Source organism: Macaca fascicularis, chromosome 19, assembly GCF_037993035.2.
Source record: "Macaca fascicularis isolate 582-1 chromosome 19, T2T-MFA8v1.1".
Classification (NCBI taxonomy): domain Eukaryota; kingdom Metazoa; phylum Chordata; class Mammalia; order Primates; family Cercopithecidae; genus Macaca; species Macaca fascicularis.
Genome location: NC_088393.1, coordinates 40216685 through 40231564, shown reverse-complemented (window position 1 = coordinate 40231564; position 14880 = coordinate 40216685). Strand labels below are relative to the sequence as shown.

General features: G+C 45.2%; 1 protein-coding gene across 13 annotated transcripts in view; it reads left to right on the top strand.

Annotated features, from left to right (window-relative positions):
• CEP89 (centrosomal protein 89) overlaps positions 1-14880 on the top strand; it is a 106742-nt gene that overhangs the window by 13441 nt on the left and 78421 nt on the right. For all 13 annotated transcript variants that reach the window (XR_010583581.1, XR_012427414.1, XR_010583580.2 and 10 more), the window contains 2 exons: positions 5292-5478; positions 10928-11030. Coding sequence is in view for 5 of the 13 variants with exons in the window: in XM_065536363.2 (XP_065392435.1) it covers positions 5292-5478; positions 10928-11030 (290 nt within the window). In the remaining 8 variants the exon portion in view is untranslated. The remainder of the gene's footprint in view (positions 1-5291; positions 5479-10927; positions 11031-14880) is intronic.

The window sequence follows — 14880 nt, the reverse complement described above, 5'->3', positions numbered from 1 at the left end:
CGCTGGGTTTTCATCACCAGTGTCAAATGGACACTGTCCAGTGACTGTCCAGCGACCTAATTGCTCTGGGATCTGGATTTCCTCCATAGTGGATCTTGTTAGATTTTGACTTGTATGAGTCCTGGCCATTTTCACAGTGGCACAGAGCTAATGAATTCAGTGCTGCTTCCAGCCCTTAGTAAGTTTCTTTGTGCGGCAACCTGAACAGTGAGAGTGGTCCCTCCTCACCTCTCACGTGTGTCTCTGGACAGTCACACTAATTTGACCTTCCTGGCAGCTGCAGTTTAGCCTTTTTTCTTCATCATCTTTCCCTTTGTCGCTTCTCCTGGGTTTGAGCTGACACAGGGCTAGGGGGTCAGGAAGGTCTCCTCCTGAGGAGGAAAGGGTTGAGAGGAGAGCTTAGGACATACAGGAATCATCTAGGAACAGCTCAAGGGCTGGGGATGATCTTTGTGGGGCTGGGATGAGCTTTCCAGACACAGACGAGGGAATGTGACACAGGCGGCAGTGTAAGGAGGATGCTTGGGATGTGAGATGGGCCTGGAGGACTGGGCAGGGTTCAGGCTGGGGATGCCTTTAGTGTCCTGTTTAGAGGGTTGGTGTCTGCCCTAGGAATGGTGGGAAGACACTGGAGGTCTCTAAGGGCGCATGGGGCAGGGATGAGAGTAGGGATCCATGATCACATTTGCCCTTTTTTTTTTTTTTTTGAGACAGAGTTTTCACTCTTACTGCCCAGGCTGGAATGCAATGGCGTGATCTCGGCTCACTGCAACCTCCGCCTCTCAGGTTCAAGCGATTTTCCTGCCTCTGCCTCCTGAGTAGCTGGAATTACAGGCATGCACCACCACACCCAGCTAATTTTTGTATTTTTAGTAGAGATGGGGTTTCTCCACATTGGTCAGGCTGGTCTCGAACTCCCGCCTTCAAGTGATCTGCCCACCTTGGCCTCCCAAAGCACTGGGATTACAGATGTGAGCCACCGCGCCTGGCCACATTTCCCTTTTTAATTGTCATGTATATTCAACTTTGTGTCGGGTTGGCTCTTTTTTTGAGACAGAGTCTCACTCTGTTGCCCAGGGTGGAGTGCAGTGTCCTGATCTCGGCTCACTGCACCTTTTGCCTACTGGGTTCAAGCGATTCTCCTGCCTCAGCTGGGACTACAGGTGCACGCCACCACACCTGGCTAATTTTTGTATTTTTAGTAGAGACGGGGTTTCACTGTGTTGGCCAGGCTGGTCTTTGAACTCCTGACCTCAAGCGATCTGTCCACCTTGGCCTCCCAAAGTGCTGGGATTATAAGCATGAGCTACTGTGCCTAGCCTGTGCTGGCTTTTTTGATACACTAAATATTTTGTATTTTGTATGTAGTAAAATCTACCCATTTTTAAATTTATATTTTCTGTAATAATTGTAAATTTAGTAAGACACTTCCTACCATGGTGTCATATAAATACTTAATGTATTTCCTTCTAGGGCTTGTTTTTATTTTTGTTTTGACCAAAAGTATCACCACCATTTTGAGATATTTGAATTTAACCTTTTTTTTTCCTGGTAAGAATTATACTTTGGCTGGATAAAAACTAAAGATGAGTAAATGGCTCTAAAATTCAGTGGAAAAAAATAAGCCTGTAAGACCATCAGAGGAGATGGTCTGACACACAGGAATGCTGGATTAGCCCTGTTGTATTTTATTTTGTTTTTGGGGGGATTTTTTTATTTTCTTTCTTTTTTTTTTTGACACAGGATCTCATTCTGTTGCACAGGCTGGAGTGCAATGGCACAATCATGGCTCACTGCAACCTCCTCCTCCCAGGCTCAAGTGATCCTCCTGCCTTAGCCTCCCAAGAAGTTGGTACCACAGATGCATGCTATCATGCCTGGCTAATTTTTTTTTTTTTTTGAGACAGAGTCTTGCTCTGTTGCCGAGGGTGGAGTGCAGTGGCCTGATCTCGGCTCACTGCAACCTTTGCCTCCTGGGTTCTAGCAATTCTCCTGCCTCAGCCTCCAGAGTAGCTGGGACTACAGGTGCACGCCACCACACCTGGCTAATTTTTGTATTTTTAGTAGAGATGGGGTTTCGCCATGTTGGCCAGGCTGGTCTTGAACTCCTGACCTCAAGCAATCTGCCCACTTTGGCCTCCCAAAGTGCTGGGATTACAGGTGTGAGCCACTGTGCCCAGCCCAGGCTAATTTTTACTTTTTTTTTGTAGAGACAAGGTTTCCTGATGTTGCCAGGCTGGTCTTCAACTTCTGGCTTCAAGAAATCCTCTCTCCTTAGCCTCTCAAAGTGCTGGGATTATAGGTGTGAACCACGCTCACGCACGCACGTACGCTCAATTTCAAGAACTGTTTCCAATTCAATCTGCAATCCTCCCCATCTCTGACTTTTCCATCAATGTAGGTAAATGTACCCTTGCCAAACCCCAAAAACAAGAGACCAAAAAGCAACCCAGTCAGAGCCCAGCAATTGTATTTTAACCACGAACATCCCAACAGCTACCCCTCAATTGATGCAATAAAAAGCCATTGTGTCCGACCCTGTCATATTTTAAAATGTATAGATAAAGTAGCAAGAACAGCATAGGACTAGTTGAGTGATACAGAGGTGCCCAGGAATGCCCTGAGGTGAACCTAGTGTTTCTACAAGCATACTGAATCTTTAATAGTCTGTCCCACAGCTCAAAGGGGAAGGAAAGGATTCGGTGCTACATTGATTAGCAATATTAGAAATCAGCTTTGAGCCTTGCCTAAGTCATACACCAAAATAAATTCCTAATGAATGAAGGATTATACTATATAGACACACAAATAAGACTTTAGAATAAGTCTTTAATAAGACTTTAGAATTAGAATTTAGAAGGTAAAAAATACCTTTTTAATCACTTCTATGTTTAAGAAATTTATAAAACCAAAATAATATTAATAGAACAGAAAAAACATTTAGAGTAAAAGCAAAGTCAGGATTTTAATTTTAGTACATTAATTTTAGTAATTTCAAATTGGAATGGAAGCCAAGTGTGGTGGTTTACACCTGTAATCCCAGCACTTTGAGAGGCTGAGGTGGGAGGACTGCTTAAGATCAGGAGTTCGAGACCAGCCTGGGCAATAAAGTGAGACACCCATCTCTACAAAAAATACAAAAATCATCCTGGCATGGTGTTGCTTACCTGTAGTCCCAGCTACTTGGGAGGCTGAGGCAGGAGGATCACTTGAGCCCAGGAGGTCAAAGTTGCAGTGAGCTATGATCTTGTCATTTCACTCCAGCCTGGATGGCAGAGTGAGACCCTGTCTCAAAAACACACACACACACACACACACACAAAATGAAAAAAACAAATTGGAATGGACATACCAGAAGTAAAATAGACAAAGGACCTGAACACAAGCATATGGAAAAACGTTCAGTCTCAGTAACAAATGCAAATTTAGACAGTGGGTTTTAAGTTGTTTTGGCAAGTTTCATAAAATTATTACCAGTGTATTTGTAGCTTGGAGAAATGATTTTGTGCAGTATGTATATAGACACAAAATGTTCACACCATTTGACTCAAGAATTTACTGTATGGGCTGGGCATGGTGGCTCAAGCCTGTAATCCCAGCACTTTTTGAGGCCGAGGCAGGCGGATCACTTAAGGTCGGGAGTTCAAGACCAGTCTGGCCAATGTGGTGAAACCCCATCTCTACTAAAGATACAAAAATTAGCAAGGCATGGTGGCAGGTGCCTGTAGACCCAGCTACTTGGGAGGCTGAGGCAGGAGAATCACTTGAACCTGGGAGGCAGAGGTGGCAGTGCACTGAGATCGCACCACCACACTCCAGCCTAGGTGACACAGCGAGACTTCATCTCAAAAAAAGAAAAAAAAAAAGAATTTACTCTATGGTGGTTTGTTTTATAGGAGTAATCCTAAATACAGTAGAGGTTATCTGCACACGGATGTTTATTACAGGGTTATCTACAGCAATGGAAAGTGAAGGCAAAAAACCCACCTAAGCAAGGAAAATGGATGGTTAAGCTGGCATATCTACTGGATTCTTACCTTTTAAAATGTTGACTTAAAAACTTATTAATAGGTTGGGGACAGTGGATCATACCTGTAATCCCAACACTTTGGGAGGTTGAGGTAGGTGGATCGCTTCAGCTCTGGAGTCTGAGACTAGTCTGGGCAACATGGCCAAACCCCTTCTCTACTAAAAATACAAACAAACAAGCAAAAAATTAGCTGAGTATGGTGGAGTACATCTGTAGTCCCAGCTACTCGGGAGGCTGAGGTGGGAGGATCACTTGAGCTGGGGAGGTGGATGCTGCAGTGAGCCGAGATTGTACCTCTGCATTCCAGCCTGTGTGGCAGAATGATACCCTGTCTCAATTAAAAACAACAACAACAAAAACTTATTAATTAGCAGGCCGGCGCCAGGCACAGTGGCTCATGCCTGTAATCCCAGCACTTTGGGAGGCCGAGGTGGGCGGATCATTTGAGGTCAGGAGTTCGAGACCATCCCGGCCAAGATGGTGAAACCCCATCTCTACTAAAAATAGAAAAATTAGCCATGCGTGGTGGCAAGTGCCTGTAATCCCAGCTACTCAGGAGGCTGAGGCAGGAGAATCGCTTGAACCCGGGAGGCTGAAGTTGGAGTAAGCCAAATATTGCGCTACTGGACTCCATCCTGGGTGACAGAGTGAGACTCCATCTCAAAATAATAACAACAACAACAACAACAACAACAGGCTGGGCTCAGTGGCTCATGCCTGTAGTCCTAGCACTTTAGAAGGTTGAGGTGGGCAGATCCTTTGAGCCAAGGAGTTCGAGACCAGCCTGGACAACATAGTGAAACCCTGTCTCTACAAAAAATACAAAAATTAGCTGGGCATGGTTAGTCTCAGCTTTTGGGAGGCTGAGGTTGGAGGATCACCTGAGTCCAGGGAGGTTGAGGCTGCAGTGAACCATGTTTGTACCACTGCACTCCAGCCTGGGAGACAGAGTGAGACCCTATCTCAAAAAACAGACAAACAGACAAATAAAAACAAAACAAAACAAAAAAAACCCTTATTCATAACAAGGCGAATTGTATATGTATGCAGTAACTCTAAAAACAGAAATTAGAAGGATATGCTTGCTGAGTGTACAAAGAGATGGAACGGTAGAAAATTTAATCTTTTAGCTTCTGTGTACTTTGTACTATCACACATTTATGGTAAGGACTTGGAGGCAGTACATTTAATACATGATATGTATCAATGTCAAGTGTTAAATGACTTTTTGTTTGTTTTCCTCATGAATGTTCTAATACAGACCAAATTGGCAGAGTGAGATGGGAAGGAGATCTTCTTTGCCATCCTTTGAAACACTGGGCTGTGAGGAAGAAGAGGACATTGAAACTCAGCTGTCATCCAGCTGCAAGGAACTGGGGGATGTCAGTGCCCAGGAGGACAAAGGAGGCCATGGTGATGACCTGTACGCTGTGCCACACAGAAATCAGGTGTTTTCTATGTTCCCAATTTTCTTCTTGACATTCACCCTGACATTAACTTTTGGTAAATTAGTGCATTGCTAAGGATTTCTTCTCTCTATTCTGCATTTGATAGCATTTGCTTTGGGGCTTATTTTTTAAACATGTCCAGCCTCATTTCTATTTGGTTAGATTAAAACATAAACTTCTTTCCTTTATCTTGCAAAAACAAAGATGAACATCTTCATATTCTTAATGTGGACTTCCATTCAAAGCTTAGCAATCTTATTCTTTTTTTTTGACCTTGGAAGCTAAATTTCCTATCACTTTTATGGTATCATTTTGCACACTGCACCCTTTCTTTAAATTCGTGCATGACGGGCAAGATCGTCATGCGTCTCTCAATGGGAGCTGACGTGCTTTGAGTGCTTACTATGAGCGCTCCCTGTTTCTAACTCCTGTGTGCATTTATCTTAGCTGACCCCCACTGACTCGGTGAGGAATTCCCTTCATTGCCCTGTCACACATCAGGGAACTGCACACAGAGAGATTCAAGGAAACGTACTTCTCCACTGCCAGCTGCTCTGCGAATCCCTATTTTTAAACTGCTTCCCAGGGTTTTGGAAACTACATAATGATATTTCCTTAATGGCAAGATACAGCACATATCCCTTTTTCCTTTATCTTTTTCTTTCTTTCTTTCTTTTCTTTTTCTTTTTCTTTTTTGAGACAGGGTCTTCTTGCCCTGTCCCCCAGGCTGGAGGGCAGTGGCACCGTTATAGCTCACTGCAGCCTCAAATTCCTGGATTCAAGCGATCCTCCCACCTCAGCCTCCAAGTAGCTGGGACTACAGACACACACCACCATACCTGGCTATTTTTTGTGTTTTTTGTAGAGACAGGGTTTCCCCATGTTGCCTAGGCTGGTCTCGAACTCCTGACTCAAGTGATCCGCCTGCCTCAGCGTTTCAAAGTACTAGGATTACAGGTGTGAGCCACTGTGCCCAGCCCCTTTCTCTTTTTTTTGCCATCATTATAATATGTTGTTCATAGTGTCTGAACATATAGACTGACAGCATTAAGCTACACCAGTATTGATTATATGTATATTGATTAGCCTCTGCTATATTAAAACACTTTTTTTTTTTTTTAAATTGAGATGGGGTCTCACTGTCCCCAGGCTGGAGTGCAGTGGCACGATCATAGCTCATTATAGCCACCTCCTCCTGGGCTCAAGTGATCCTTCCACCTCAGCCTCCCGAGTAGCCAGGGCTATAGGCACGTGGCACCACAACTGGCATTTTATTTATTTATTTATTTATTTATTTATTTATTTATTTATTTTCTATAGAAAATATTTTCTATAGTCTTGTTATGTTAGCCAGACTGGTCTTGAATTCCTGGGCTTAAGCAATCCTCTTGCTTCGGGCTCCCAAAGTGTTGGGAACATGTGTAAGCCAACGCATCTGGCCCTAAAATATGTTTTAAATGGTCTTCAGGAGCTTATTTTGAGGTATCCTTATGTGGCTGTTTCATGAACTCACCATCATTTTCCCACATATACAGACTTTCACACATAGAATTAGGTTTCTCATAGCAAGGAGCTCTGGAATAGGCAGACACTGCCCAGAGCCCCCAGGAGGGAGGTGCGCCTGTCCAGCTCTGCAGGGCTCACAGTCAGTTCCACCGCTCCTCACCCGCACACTTGGACCATTGGACCGATGTTACACATAGAGTCATATCACTGCGCTATTCTAGAGGGAAAGCTTGCTACAATATTTCCCTTGGAAGAAAGAGATACAGTGACCTACAGAGACTCTTTCCTAGTTAGAAGGACAGTTATTTTGATTTTTTAGGCAAGTCTGTTAGGGTGGTTTTAGGAGCCATGTGTAGTAGGAAAAGTTTTAAATTTTAAAATGTGAAAAGTAGAAAGTAATAAACAATAAAATGCTGCCATTAGGGTTGATGTTGCCTTGTCCTCTAACCCCACTCCCTCCTTGGAAACCCATCTTTTCTTAGATTTGGAGTGCATCCTGAAGTTTGTGTTTTTATTCTTTTACTACAAGTTTAAGTAAACAACTAGAGTACTGCGCATATATATACATATGTATAATTTTTTGTTGTTTATTTCTTTTGAGACAGAGTCTTGCTCTGTCACCCAGGCTGGAATGCAGTAGTACAATCTTGGTTCACCGCCGCCTCCTGGGTTCAAGTGATTGTCCTGCCTCAGCCTCCCGAGTAGCTGGAACTACAGGTGCCCGCCACCAAGCCCAGCAAATTTTTGTATTTTTAGTAGAGACTGGGTTTCACCATGTTGGCCAGCATGGTCTCGAACTCCTGACCTCAGGTGATCCTACCAAAGTGCTGGGATTACCAGCGTGAGCCATTGCGCCCAGCCAAGCCTTTTAAAGTATGTTTGTATAAAGTATCACAAATTCTTTATGAAGGTATGTTTTTAGTAGACTTACTTATTGATATATAAAACATGCACAAGAAGTGAATAAATCATAAGTGTATATTTCGATAAATTTTCAAAAAGTAGCCACCACTCAGATTAAAAAAAATTACTTGTACCCTAGAAATCCCCCTTCTTCTTAGTCACTTACTGCTTCCCACAGAGTTAACCATTGCCAAGATTAGCTTTAATCTTTAAAAATAATCTGATATTAGCTTTGCCTATTCTGAAAATTTACATGGTCTTAATTGGATGGTATGCATTATTTGGAGTTTGGGAGTCTTCAGTTATTGTGTATAGCAGGGGCTGGTTCGTTCTCATTGCTGTATATTTTACTGTGCAACCGTACCACTCAGTTATTCGTTTTACTGATGACAGAGACTTGATTGGTTCCAGTTTGGGACTCTTAGGAATAGTGCTGCTGTGAACATTTGGGGATGTGTCCCTTGATGTACATATTTGTGTATTTCTGGTGGGTGTATACTGAGAAATGGCATGTGTATGGTCATAGGGCATATGTACCATCAGCTTTAGTACCAGTAGATACTGCCAAACAGTTGTCCATATTGGGCATCTTCTTAACACTTTTTTTGTAGGGGGAGGGAGGCAGAGTTTCCCTCTTATTGCCCAGGCTGGAGTACAATGGTGCTATCTTGGCTCACTGCAACCTCCGCCTCCTGGGTTCAAGCAGTTTTCCTGCCTCAGCCTCCTGAGTAGCTGGGATTACAGGCATGCGCCACCACGCCCGGCTAATTTTGTACTTTTAGTAGAGACGAGGTTTCTCCATGTTGGTCAGGCTGGTCTTGAACTCCTAACCTCAGATCATCTACCCACCTCGGCCTCCCAAAGTGCTGGAATCCGTGAGCCACCGCGCCTGACCCCTAATATTTTTTAAGTCATCTTATCCATTTCACATTTCCTTGAGAGTAGTGAGTCACTTAATATATTTTTGACAGGTTGAACAAGGAAGTTTGTTCCTGGGAGATAAAAAAAGTTTGAGGTCGGCCGTGGGCAGTGGCTCATGCCTGTAATCCCACCACTTTGGGAGGTGGAGGTGGGAGGATCATTTGAGGACAGGAGTTCAAGACTGGCCTGGACACCATAGTGAGATCCTGTCTCTATTAAAAAAAAAAAGTGCAGGGTCATTTACTTTTTCTTTCTTCAAATGATGAGTAGCTTGGGTGACCTGTTTGCTTCTCTTGAGCCAGGTCACCTTGGAACCATGTCCACAGAGACAGGTGGACCTAGCAGCCTTAGCTCTTACTCTGAAATGCCCCTTCTCATGGGCGTCTTGCTGGTCCCTGCCACCACCTCCTTGTCAGCCCCAGGGACAGCCCTTCCATTGCCTGCAGTGCAGCCCAGCTAAGCCAAACTGATCACAAAAGCAAGATTTTACTGAAGAATCAGGAGAGCCAAACAGACAGCGCCAGTCACAGTTCACCACATAACCCCTGGTCCAGGCTGAGTGCACAGCCAGACCATATCATAAGGCTAAACACACTTAATTGTGCCCCCACAGATAAGATTTTTAACAATTTAGAGCATGTATGTATATAATGTGCACGCTGTTTTGTTACCTTTCTTTCGTCTCACAACACATGCCAAATGTCTTCCTACATCCCCAAATTTGGTTCTCTCTTGCCTTGTCTAACATCTGCATTGTGTGGCCTGATGTAGCATATATCAGTCAAGGTCCAATCAGGAGTCAGAACACACACAGTGACTTGAAGAGGGAAAGTTTACTACATGCCTGTAATCCCAGCCCTTTGGGAGGCTGAGGCAGGAGGATCGCTTGAGGCCAGAAGTTCGAGACCAGCCTGGACAACATACTGAGACCCCATCTCTACAAAAAATTTAAAAATTAGCTGGGTATGGTGGCATGCGATTGTAGTCCTAGCTGCTTGGGAGGCTGAGGTGGAGGATTGCTTGAGCCCAGGAGGTAAAGGCTGCTGCGAGCCATGACTGCGCCACTGCATTCCAGCCTGGGTGACAGGGTGAGACCATGTCTTAAAAAAAGAAAAAGAAAAACCTGTTTCACTGTTCTTTCTCTTCCTCCTTGGCAGCCTCTGTTCCTATCCCCAGGCTCCTGCCAATGGGAATGTCTCCTCCTCATCAGCAGCAGGTCCCATTCCTGGCCCATGGCCCTCTCTGAAGGACAACTCTGTGTCCCTGCCATGTTGGGATGAAACAAAATTTCAGTAGCTCCTATATAGCTAACATGAATGGTTACCTATGTAGGAGCTACTCTCAGACAGTAGAGGGGAGTCCCTCAGTAAATGAAATTTGTAGTGGACTTACATAATTGGTGAACATAGCAGGCTTCAGTGAGAGTCCTCCCAGGGGAGGTCAGCACTGCTTGTCCCACATAGAAATTATTAACACAGCCTGGGTGCAGTGGCTGTCGTCTGTAATCCCTGCACTTCGGGAGGCTGAGGCAGGAGGATCGCATGGGCCCAGGAGTTTGAGACCAGCCTGGGCAACAAAAGGAGACCCTGTCTGTACAAAAAATAAAAAAAAATTAGCTGGGTGTGGTGGTGCATGCCTGTGGTCCCAGCTACTCCGGGGGCTGAAGTGGGAGGATTGCTTGCATGTGGGAAGTCAAGGTTGCAGTGAGCTGTGATCACACCACTGTGCTGCAGCTTGGGTGACAGAGGGAGACCCTGTCTCAACAAAAAGGCGTAGGGGGAAATTAGTAACATGGTGTCAGTGCCAGCATGGAGTGGTATTGGGTGGTCCCTGGCAGGGATGAGGAAGGGAAGCTGCCCTGGCAACATGGCTGGGATATGGAGCTCTCAATGGCCTTGGCGTAACTTGAATGGTGTTGCCTTTGCCCCCCAGGCTTTTCCTGAGGGCCTGGAAGTGTCATCCAGCCATACCTGATGTAGCCCTTTTGTGTGTCACTAAGAAAAGTAGCTGAAGTGCCCATGGAGGGAGCTCCCAGTGGGGAAGGTTTGAAAGAAGACATTGGAATTTGTTAGAAGGACATTTCTCATTTCTTTCCTCCTTTGTCTTTTATAACAAAAAGGTGCCATTGTTACATGAGGTGGACAGTGAAGATGATGAAAATGTTTCTGATCAAGATGAGTTTCCAGGCTCTCCTCCTACACCACAGCGGATACAACAAAAAGGTAAAACAAACAAACAAACAAATCCCACAATTTTCATAAAATATAAGAACATCTTTTCTTAATGAATATTGCTTATTTTTAGGAAAACATACCCATTGCCCCTTCAGGCTGTAGCACTGTGATTTTAACTAGGAATATAATTGAAGTTTATTTTTTATTGAAAATGAGGGTCCAGGTGTGGTGGCTCATGCCAGCTCTTTGGGAGACCAAGGCTGGAGGATCCCTTGAGCTCAAGAATTTGAAAGCAGCCTGGGCAACACAGGGAGACCTCATCTCTACAAAAAGTAAAACTAAAAACAGTAGCCTGGCAAGGGGGTGCACGCCTATAGTCCCACCTACTTAGAAGGACGAGGTGGGAGGATCACTTGAGCTCGGAAGGTCAAGGCTGCAGCAAGCCGTGATTGCACCATTGCACTCCAGTCTGGGTGACAGAGTGAGACCCTGTCTCAAGAAAATAAGGCTGGGTGTGGTGGCTCACTCCTGTAATCCCAGTACTTTGCGAGGCCAAGGCAGGTAGATCTCTTGAGCTTAGGAGTTTGAGACCAGGTTGGGCAACATAGTGAGACACTCTCTACAAAAAATGGACATCCCATCTCTACCAGAATACAAAATAGTAGCCAGGCATGGTGGCATGTGCCTGTGGTCCTAGCTACTCTTGAGGCTGAGGTGGGAGGATCGCTTGAGTCCTGGAGGCAAGGGCTGCAGTGAGCTGAGATTGTGCCATTGTACTCCAGCCTGAGTGACAGAGTGAAACCCCATCTCAAAAAAAAAAAAAAAAAAAAAGAAAAGAAAACAAGTTATTCCACAGTCAATTGCTTCTGGATATTAGGTTGTTTTTAAAGTACAAGGTGCTTTTTTTTTTTTTTTGCTATGTTAGCTAGGCTGGTCTTGAACTCCTGGGCTTAAGCAATAGAGATAGGGGTAGGATAGGGTCTCCCTAGTCCCAGTGCTTGGGGAAAGACCTGGCCCACAGTGGCCCACCAGGAAAGATCTGTTGGGTGAATGAGTATGTGGACATATATCTATTTGATTATCACAATGAGAGAATTCAGCATGTTATAGCAAAGGTAGGGAAAAGTTTTCGGTTTCCTAAGAGGTGGTTCACATTTGAGAAAGGAGAGCCAGGCATCGAGTGGACAACCAATAATTGCTTTATCAGCAGCCCCAGAGTTGCTCGGGCTCAGGGAAACATTTCTGTAAATCATTTCTCAGGGAACACAGAACGTCAGCCTCATAATCCTGGGGCCAGAAAACACCTGTTGGTCAGTTGGCATATTTTTAAAGTATTAGATTTAGTAAAAGTGCATCTGTTTTTAAATTACAAAAGTAATACTGTCTTACTGTAAAAAAAAATACATAAATATATAAAGTGCATTAGTCCGTTTTCACGCTGCTGATAAAGACATACCCGCGACTGGGTAACTTATCAAGAAAAAGAGGTTTAATGGACTCACAGTTCCACGTGGCTGGGGAGGCCTCACAATCATGGCAGAAGGTGAAAGGCACGTCTTACATGGCGGCAGATGAGGGAATGAGAACCAAGAGAAAGGGGTTTCCCCTTATAAAACCATCAGATCTCGTGAGACTTATTCACTACCATGAGAACAGTATGGGGGAAACCGCCCCATGATTCAGTTATCTCCCACTGGGTCCCTCCCACAATAGGTGGGAATTATGGGAGCTACAGTTCAAGATGAGAGGTGAGTGGGGACACAGCCAGGCCATATCATAAGGCTAAACACACTTAATTGTGCCCCCACAGATAACATTTTTAACAATTTAGAGCATGTATGTATATAATGTGCACGCTGTTTTGTTACCTTTCTTTCGTCTCACAACACATGCCAAATGTCTTCCTATGTCCCCATATTTGGTTCTCGCCTGCCTTGTCTAACATCTGCATTGTGTGGCCCGATGTAGCATATATCAGTCAAGGTCCAATCAGGAGTCAGAACACACACAGTGACTTGAAGAGGGCAAATTTACTATAAAGAATTATTAATTATAACAGATTTGGGGACTGGGCGTGGTGGCTCACACCTGTAATCCCAGCTATGCAGGAGGTTGAGATGGGAGGATCACGTGAGCCCAGGAAGGCGGTCAAGGCTGCAGTGAGATGTGATAGTGCCACTGCACTCCAGCCTAGGTGACAGAGTGAGACCCTGTCTCTAAAAAAAAATAATAATAATAACAGGATTGCCTACTAAGGAGTAAAAGACAATACTCAAGAATTCAGGAGTAGCAGCTCAAGGGGGCAGCCACTGTCCCTAGGGCTGACGCAAAGTCTCCAGCCTTCAGCCTTCAGCTCTGGAGAAGCCCCAGCCAGAACCAAGATCCACACCTTCCTGGAGAGGACGTAGCTGTGGCCTGCTGGGTGGCCAGGAAGTTTGCTGAGGGGCTGCCGTAATGAAACTCACTGGGATAGGGGGCCAGGAGAAGCCACCATGGGGAGGTACTGCATGTTGCTGGCCACCCAAAAAATTAAAAAGAAAGGATCTGCCCATGTAATCCCACTTGTAATCTCAGCTACTGGGGAGGCCAAGGCAGGAAGATTACTTGAGCCCAGGAGTTCGAATCCAGCCTGGGTAATATAGTGAGACCCTCGGACTCTAAAAAACAGAAATTAAAAAAAGAAATTAATGCATGGAAGGAAGAGCCAGAGGAAGCTGGAATAGGAAAGCAAAGTCCCGGCTCCTCCAGTGTCTCTCCAGCGCCCCCTACAGAGGAAGCCTTCCTTGGTGCCAACTGGCTGGGTGGAAATGCTGCAGTAACATGAGCCGGCCATGAAGGTAGATTTGGAGATGAGACGCAGTGGCTACCCACATACTTGGGAATGTGCACTTGGTACACAGGTGTTGGTTGGGAGGGATTGCAGCTTCTGCAGTGATGCCTGGTTTGTGGTGGGCACTAAAAGCCCCTGCATACTTCTGAAAAACCCCAAACCCCAAACTCTAATTTAGTGGCTCAGGGCTGGGCCCAAGGGTCTGTACTTTTTTTTTTTTTTTTTTTTTGAAACGGAGTTTTGCTCTTGTTGCCCAGGCTGGAGTGCAATGGTGCGATCTTGGCTCACCACAACCTCCGCCTCCTGGATTCAAGCCATTCTCCTGCCTCAGCCTCCAGAGTAGCTGGGATTACAGGCATGTGCCACCACGCCCAGCTCATTTTGTATTTTTAGTAGAGATGGGGTTTCTCTGTGTTGGTCAGACTGGTCTGGAAGGGTCTGTACTTTTCACAAGTACACAGAGGAGTCTGATGTGGGTGATCCTTGGACAACACGTGAGGAGCCCTGGCTTTTGGTGGTTTGGTCTTTGACTGTCATTTCCAGGCGTGGCTAAGTTGCTTACCTCGTCTTCTCAATCTGAGAGTGTCTCTCTCATAAATGAAGTGATGCATGTGAAGTGCAGTGGCTTCCATCAGTGCTAGTGATAATTAGTGTCTAAAGCCTGAAGCTTTGATCACCTGATGCATCGCTCTGCACTCTAGCGAGACCCCTGCCAAGAAGACCAAACACACTTTGGGCAAGGCCCTCGTGCCCTTGGTCAGAACTGCCAAATTCATGCTCGTGGACGCTGTTCCCCTTCCCTAGATTCTTTGCAGACCCTTTTTTGATCCCACAGTCCCCTCTTGCTAGTACTTCCTCCTTCTCCTCCTCAACAGCCCGCTTTGTCAAGTGGTACACCTCTCCAGGCCTTCTCCCTCTCCACGTCTCCTCAAACCTCTCCAGGTTGGCTTCCCTCTCCATCGTGCCACTGGACCAGAGACCTTCATGTAGTTAAGTGCGCCGGGTGGTTTTCTGGCTTCTTCTGATGACGTCTCAGTAGCATACCACGTGGTTAACATACCTTCTCCC